At 39.3% G+C, this 8,697-nt stretch overlaps 1 protein-coding gene and 1 non-coding gene across 4 annotated transcripts in view; one reads left to right on the top strand and one right to left on the bottom strand.

Annotated features, from left to right (window-relative positions):
* The window catches only part of ncoa7b (nuclear receptor coactivator 7b), a 13,930-nt gene extending 11,433 nt beyond the window's left edge, over positions 1-2,497 (bottom strand). For all 3 annotated transcript variants that reach the window (XM_020589395.1, XM_020589401.1, XM_020589407.1), the window contains exon 1: positions 2,360-2,497. In XM_020589395.1, the coding sequence (XP_020445051.1) occupies positions 2,360-2,397 (38 nt within the window). In that variant the 5' untranslated portion in view covers positions 2,398-2,497. The remainder of the gene's footprint in view (positions 1-2,359) is intronic.
* Positions 2,498-3,680: 1,183 nt separating this feature from the next.
* On the top strand, positions 3,681-3,752 carry trnae-cuc (transfer RNA glutamic acid (anticodon CUC)). Its single transcript has one exon. It is a non-coding gene; the product is annotated as a tRNA-Glu (tRNA).
* Positions 3,753-8,697: the final 4,945 nt, after the last annotated feature.

Here is an 8,697-nt window from a genome sequence, read left to right as displayed (position 1 = left end):
GTGTACAAGTAAAGGTAAGACCATAAACTTTTATTATTTCTAGTTAGAAATAAGCTCAATTGGAATAAATTTTAACCTCAAATTAAATATGGGTCACGTTTGTGTGAAGAATGCTGATATGAGATTAAAACATAACGCATTGTCTGTTAACAGACAATTTGTATTTGTAAATCTGACTGTAAAAGAGTTGGTGCCTCACCAGCTGTCAACCTCACCGCACGTCACTGCACGTAACGCTCCTGCTACATGTTACAGCAGTAGCTTTGTTGGGAGATAAAGCTCATTTTCATTACTGACATGTTCACTCTGTTCATAAAGGCACCAATGTGGCTATCTGTACAGTAGAACAGGTCTGCATGAGTCTAATGTATTTATCTTGCACCTTTCCACTGATGTTTTGCTGCTTGCTGCCTTTACACTATCCTAAGTCAAAGTCTGCATCCCATTAACATCTAATGTCCTGCCTGCCTAATACGGTGTCTGGATTGCAACGCCATGAACAAGTCATTTCTCTTGATCAAGGTAATATTTCCAACATACGTAGGTCAAACAAATCAACAAAAATATAAGGTAAACTGTAGTAACCTTAAAGAGAATTAGGCTACACACAAGCAGCAAACTCAGTGCACGACTACTGCTTATACATTAATCAACTTATGTATCCAGTTTTGGCTACATGTCACAGTTCTACTCTAGGGACATAGATTTTCAAATAAGCACTTATTTACCCATTTTTGGAATAGATCCATTTACCCATATTTATCCATACTCTTATGATTCTTGTACTCAGATTTGTTTATGCAGAACAGGCCAGACAAGGCTGGGATAACTCAAGCAGACCAAGCACTAAAATCTGTGGGTTACAACTTTTTAGACATATCATGGCCATATTACAGGTACACAGGAGTACACTACTTAATCACGTTGATCCACTTTCCTTATTCACTCAGCTCTCTAAACCGAACACCTGCCAGCATGAGCGAATCACGCAGCTCGCATCACGGCTGTTCTTTGTTCATAACCTGCCAATTTCTCATCGGTCTATGCACCATAGCTGTGACAAGCCTGTTTCCACACATCTCCTGCTATCATGTTTCACTGTGCTGCCAAAACATGATTGTATTGTCAGCATCATCCAAGAGGGACAAAATTTTCCAAAAGTTTAACGCATGACTTGGATTGAGTATATGAGTGTGTATTTGCAGCTGAGAGACAGGTGACTTGAAAGTGCTGATTCATGATTCAAAAGAGGTGAAAATAAGCAGCTTGTTCCTTGACAGCAGTAATGTCAAGGAACAAATGAGCATGCAACACGATGGAAAAGCCATTGTGTACATTTAACAAGCATTGTACTTTGGAGAGAGCTTTCATAAAAAGGCTTTTTGGACTTTACACCCTACCATGTAATCCAAGTGGTGAATGATATGGAATTAAATAAACCCCACAATCAACAAAACACTCCCTCAAGCAGATATGTATTTCAACATCAGTTTCACCCAGTAAATTAATAAACTGATGATTGTCATGGATTGAACTTAACTGAACCTCTTATTTCAGCTGGCTTTGTCTTCTTTGATCTATATTGTGCATAAATGCTTGCATATTTACTGAATAGTTACAAAATGGTTATTTTAAAATGCTATAATGTATGTGAGGATTCTATCCTTAACACTTTATTATGTTGAAAGTCTGTTATGAATTTCTTTCCATTTTATAATGTTTGCCTTGTTCGTTGTTTTATCCATGAGTGTGCATTGTGCTAGGCACTTCGAAATGCTGTTGCATATGAAAATGTGCCATATAAATAAACTTGCCTTGCCTTCTGGTTTGTTTTATTTTTGTCTGGTTGTTTTTAAGTTTTCTTTGGTTTTATTAAGGTTAACTAGGTAATGTTATGATCTAATGTTATGTCACAACTCACTGATTATGTGATTATGTTAATTGCTGTATTTCCACTTCACATTATTTGCTTTTTATGTTTTCTAGTTAATTCAGATGACTAATATAATATGTTATGTGTCTTACTGTTATTTGAATGGCTATTTTAACATCTTGCCAAGGGACAGCAGTTAAAATTGAGCTTTTAGCCGATACTGGCATATTTACAGTAATGTTGATTAATATTCACTGTCCCTGAAATAAAATTTAAAAAAAAAATCTGTACAGATTTTAAACTCCTATAAGACAAATGTGTTATATTTGGCTGCATAAATAAAATGGACATGACGGTATAGAATCAACTAAGCTCAAAATACAAATGAGATGTCAGGGTTATGCATACTCTAAGTTCTGCTGAATAAAGTTACCAAAATCCAACGCAAATGAGAGTAATTCAAAGTACTCACAAACACACCCTTACCTGGCAAAATATCCCGGCTTCCTGTCTCTCTTTTCCATCAGGCCAGGGTCCTAAATCTACATGCAGTCAACCGCATCCATACAAACATCCACCCTTATTGTGTCCAACTTTGGAGACGACTGCCTCTCAAAATGTGTTGTGCTTCTGGCGCGAAGGAGGAAAGGGGGGGTGGGGGGGGGGGGTGGAGGCTCAGGGAGTGTGCTTCCTCAATCAACACCACTCACTGCTGTAAAAAGCCTAATAACAGACATTGAAGTTTCGTCATCCTAACTGAAGGGCGATGATGGCCAATAATAAGCATGTCAGGCCACTCAGCTATCACTGGCTGTCCAAAAGGGATGGAAAATGCATCACTCTGCTATAGAGAAAAGATGCATCTGCTTCCGGTTAATGTCATATTAAAGCAGTTTTTATTAAGCTTCACCAGAACAATCTTTTAGCAGAATCGGTCTGGATGTCCATCTTTAGGTAAACATTCAGACCATAGGGCTTCACTATCAGCAACAACATAAGATTAAGCGAAAACAATCAACTGCACGTATGTCTGCAGAAATAAGACACTTGTAGTCCATTTACGCGTAGCCTGCAAGTGTTGTGTAACAGGTAAGCTGCTTACAACTGAGGAAAATGCTAAATTTGCAGGTTTGCCCATCTAATATCATCCTTCAGTTAGAAGCTTGCTCAACTGGAATTTCCCTATGAACCGAAACAATACCAGCTTTCAGCCTCTTCTTATGGTGCAGCAAAATAATAGCAAAAGAAAAATATCCAGTTGTGCCAATGTTAAATTCGTGTAGCAGGTCTAAGCAAACATTGGCACAGTGAAGAGATCCAGTCTTCCAGCTGACCTAACAGCTGATGCTAATGGTGCTAACTAGCCACTTTGTTTACAGACAATAGCGACCTAGTGAAGACGACAAGAAAACATTATTCGGTTCACTCACCAGCCCGGTCTATTAAAATAAGGCATTCCTTTTTTTTTTACGCGAGACACCAAACGTCGATGTGCATCAACGCATTTAAACGCCAAATCTGGTCTAAATCAGGTGGCCCACGTACCTTCCACGCATCCTCAAACAGCTAATGTTAACATCTAAATGAAACCACCCTTCACTGCGCCCTCTGGTGTCATATGCACTGCAAAAGCACAGCCCCTCAGCTGCGTATAACGGTATACGCTATCTGTAGCCTTTAGCTAGCTGGTAACATTAGCTTAAGTTAATTAAGGTTAGCTAGGCTAGGATAGGTCGAATATGAACGTTGAACACTATAGTTAGGTTACTATCTATTTGTACTATATGATATATCAACTCCCTACACCTCCCTGGTGGTCTAGTGGTTAGGATTCGGCGCTCTCACCGCCGCGGCCCGGGTTCGATTCCCGGTCAGGGAATGTGACTTTTTTCCCTGTTAAAATCCTTCTTCGAATATAGAGCGTACAATATTCAATTTTCAAAAATCTTTTCTTGCAGCAGAAAGTATACATTACCCATCTTTCCTGAACGAGAGATGAGTTAAATAATCTGCAACAGCTGGACGTGAAGTAACCTTCACTCTTCTGGCCCTCTCACTGTATTGTATATTACCAGTGCAAGAATACCATGATATTTAGCAACCATTTACAGTAAAATAGCAATATAACGTTTTAAAAATACAAGTCTGTTACCACAGTTTTAATAACATTTTTAGGCAAACTAATAGCCTATTATAGCCTTGTTAGGTCGACGTATGTTAGCTCACTGAAGACTACAGTTCATATAAAAATGGCAGATTAGCGGCTGAAAAATAATTTTATGTAGCGTGTAGGCCTAACTGTTTCACAGTTATCATGTAAACATTTGCACGGGTCCCTGCTGTGTATATATTAATAGAGTCAATGTATATGTCGCCTATTAAGAATCCCTATAATACAGTCATGATCCAGACTCCCGTGTGTGCAGCTCACATACGCTCGACTTTGCCTCCTCCTGACCGCTTCCCAAGCTATTTCTCATATCTACCACCAGGCGGCGACATTCCACTACAAATGGTACAAAACTGCTCTGTAAAAAGAGACCGAAGATACAGTATGTATATTGTAAACAGCGCAAAGAATTAAGAGCCATGTAACCTGAACTTTTCATTTGTTTTTATAAGTTATTAAAGCCCAACATTAACAACAATCTCTGCTGGATGACTAAAAACGTTCTTTTCACTGCAGCATTTTACACTGAAAAAGGGATGTGGGGTGATACAATTAACCTTTGCTATATCATTTCTTCAGGTTGTAGCATAGATTGTATATGAAGATATAAGGTTTGTACAGACTATGCTCACATGCTTTTAGCTTTAAGATGAATGTACTGTAACTGGGTTGTAAATGTAATGGTTTCTACCAATGCCTTCATTAGGCCTGTTTGAATGGAACCTGTTTGAGATAGAGAGCAATGAAGCAGAGATAGTGTGTGTTTGTGGAACTTGGGTCCCAGAGAGTCCTCTAAGGTGGGGAAAGACAGAGACCCTCGCTACACTGAGTTAACCAGTTCCTGGCTGGCTATGTATCTTGGCAGATATTTTGACAGGCGCTATCATTGTGAGAGAGGAGATAAGTTGTTTTAGGGATGTCCATGGCGCCGGTGTGTCCCTTCTCTGGCCTGTTCAGACTATCATCAACCCCTCTCTGCTCCCCCCCTCTTCTTGCCTTTCTTGGAGCAAGGGATTGTGGGGGACTGTTTTGCTGGGAGTGGGATTTGTGTTGGCAGGGAACTTGTGGCTCTGGGTATCATCGTCCCCTTTCAAGACCATCAGAACTTGTGACTCGGAAATACAGTAGGACAGTCAAAATGTCGTCCTCCATCTTCTCCTTGAATCACATTGTCTTTTTTCTCCCAGTCACTCTCAATCTCAATCCTTCTTCAATTCTATTCCTTAGCCCTTACTTTTTATTGCTGTATTTCTGAGAAGGATGGTTTTGAAAAGATAAGAAGGAGAGAAAGGAAATCCGAGGCAGAAAGAGCAGCTCAGTTTCACAGAAATGCAAGTGCTAAAAAACAAGCCAAGGATGAGCTCTGGTAAACGTTTGACTCATCAATGAGTGATATTTCCAAGATGCCCCATCAAACATAAAGAATCTTTGGTCTCCTTGTCAAAGAGAAAAGGAACTAAACAATAGCTGAAGCACATTTTCAGGACGTGTGCGACACTGAGAATGTTCTTAAATGTGCCAACTAGCCGTACCATTTTCAGAAGACATTTAAAACAGATGGTCTTCACTTTCTTTTTGTTATCACATCTCAGTTATGTTAGGTGTTTTTAAGAGTCAGACTATCATTGGCAGCAACTTGTTCAGTGCTTTGTTTTGCTAAGTCAGTGCAAATTAAGATGATATCTTGCTTATATCTTTATAAATTGTCTCACTCACAAAAGTCTGACCCAGCACAGGCCTTGGAGAGATTTAAAATCATTTTACTCAGACGTCATACACACCTAGTTTAGACTACAACAAGTGATAACTTCTAGTACACTGTGACAGCAAGAAGCCGCAAAAGCAAAACAATGAAAAGGATAAGTCACACAAATTATACTTGATAGGGAATATGGGACTCATAATTCATTATAATGAATTAAACCTTTTAAAATACTGCTATATTTTAGGAAATCTTCTATTGGACAGTGTGTTTTTCATCTATGTTTATTAAAAGGCAAGAATGCAGACAGATTGTTGTGCAGTAAACCAACTGTTGTCACTTTGTGTAGATTTTACAAGGACCAAGCTAAAATAAAAAAAGAAATTGCCCATAACCCATAAGTTAAATGCAGTTAGATCAGCCTGAGGGTAAAATGTTGTAATAATACACTAAGTCAAAACTGACTAATATTATAAATGCTTGGTAGAGGTCAGGGACGCCAACATAAAAGACATGTGGTTCAATGAGATTTGCACATTACTACATTACAATGAGCTGCACAACACAAACTATTAAATGTGTAAATGTCAGGTGTAACTACACAGCTAACTGATCCACTGACATAGCTAACACTATGGTTAGTATCTGTCTAAGTCAACAAAAAGGGGATACGGTAAGACACATCTGAAATAACACCTGATTAAAATTCTGTTTGATACCAGCGTAAAACAGACAAGTTTTAAATGACATTAACAAGATAGAGCTACAAAACAAAATGCTAATAATGTCAGACTGAATAAATACATATTCATAAATTAGATTAATGGCGTCGCTAGGTGGATTTCCTCACCTTTAGACTGATAGAACAAATACTGTAGATAATTGCCCTGTTTCCTGCCTTTGTGCTGAGCTAAGCTAACCTGCTGCTTGGTGGTTGCTTTATATTTACTGTACAGACATGAGAGTACTGTCAATCTTTCACAAAATATCAAAATGTCCATGTAATAGAGTGACTCAAAATGAACAAATCACTAGTTTGAAACTAGCTACTTCTGTTAAAATTTAGAAAGACTTACTGATGGAGTTATGACCTAATCCTGGTCAAACTAGTTTGTGCTTGGCTGTAGCAACGGAAAGTTGATATTGTTTTTAAAATTTGTGCATAACAAATCAGAAGATGTAAGAATTTAGATGTGATGGAGACACTCACCACTCTGTTGGTGGTCTAGAGGAGTCCAGAGTGACTACGAGACCACCTTCTAGGTTACCATGAGGTTAATGACCCCCTGCACGCACGCATTCCCTTTGCATACACACATACTGGCCTCTTACACAAGGCAGTTAACAAAGAGGGAAGAGGGGAATGAAAGTGATGGAGGCATGACTTGAAACAGCTCTATACTGTATACCATCCAGTGCCACTACACACACTGTCAATCTGCCAAGTCAGCTGAGGAACTGCAGCCACGACCTTTGACCCAAGAACTGAACAGCAGGGGAAAGGTTATCAATGTCAGGGTTTTCGTTATTAAAGCTCAATGTCCAGACAGTTGGAGGAGCCTCGCCTCGAAAATGGAGCAGACAGTAGAGGACCCCGACAGAGAGACGGGCATGTCACCCCCTCAAACACATGCACACACCCTCTCATCACTGTTTTTTGATCACATGGTAGAGGAGCAAACAGCGCATGGTTGTTTACTTTGCTTATCAGCCGTGTTGTAACAAGTAGAGCAACACACAGGTTGACCTCAACACAGAAGAAGAAACCTCACCTTGGCCAAATGCAAAAAAAAAGCTCTGAAAATGATATAGAGGTCTGTGTTCATTTCACTTTGATAGCCTTACTTGACATACTGCAGTCTGTGCTTACAGAGGTCTGTGCTCTCACATGCAGTGAAACCGTGATAATGAGCACAGACCTATTAGCTAACATTACTAATATTATCTCCCCAAGCGCCCATTAAGTCTTCATCTGCCATAAAAAGAGGCTTGTCCTTTACAGTAATGATGACACTTCAGAAGAAAAGCCCCTGTCCCCAGTGAACTCATAGGTGAAACTATGAGCCTTAGCTGTTATTTATTGGCCGGTGTTGGCCACTAAATAAGCAGCTATAAATTCCTATATGAATTATGACTGTGCCTGCCCATTTATGATCGTGCGATAAGTCAACTTTTCATGTATTCTAAAGGTAGCATTCCTTTGAGAGACATAACATTATAAGGCTACGTTAACGTTAACAAAAGTGTGTGTTTACTGTGTCTGAGTGTCTACATGCGTATCCCTTTTGATGTGTGTGTACGTCCACTCCCACTCTCTGACTCTGGTTATCCAAGCCAGCGCCACATCAGTCCATCATCATAGTGGGTTAGATAGCAGGTCTGGCCGCGCACAAGACATTTTGTCCACTCTGTCATGTTTACTTATAATGATAAGCTTTGATGGATTCCCCACAATCTATAGACGCCATGGTGCACGCACACACACACACACACACACACACACACACACACACACATACACTATCTAATTCGCATGTGCATGCTTGAGCACACACTAACACACATTCACAGTACCACAAAAGCACAACACATGTAAAAAGTAAACTTGTGTAAAGACGTTTTGTTAGACAAGGTACAGTTAAGGCATCTATAAATTCCAAACTGTTAGCACAAAAAGCTAAAATGTAAAAGAAGTTATTCTTGTTTTTGCTACCCTGTCAAGTGAAGAGAGGAGGTGTGCTGAGACATGGGTTCACTGTGTGATTTTAAAAACATTTTACAATTTCTATCCATAGCTCTACAAGTCCAAGAGGAACATTTTAAAGGCTGTTTATATTCTTTCCCATTGAAACAGGATATAGTTTGTCCTACAGTAACTAGTTCTCATTTAAGAATTCAGGAAAAATGTTAGAAACTCCCCCTTGGACTCAGTTTAAATCAAATACTGTCTTT

This window comes from Monopterus albus, unplaced genomic scaffold (genome assembly GCF_001952655.1).
Source record: "Monopterus albus unplaced genomic scaffold, M_albus_1.0 scaffold9.1, whole genome shotgun sequence".
Lineage (NCBI taxonomy): Eukaryota > Metazoa > Chordata > Actinopteri > Synbranchiformes > Synbranchidae > Monopterus > Monopterus albus.
Note: the sequence above shows the minus strand (reverse complement) of the source record. Positions and strands in the feature narration are given on the sequence as shown.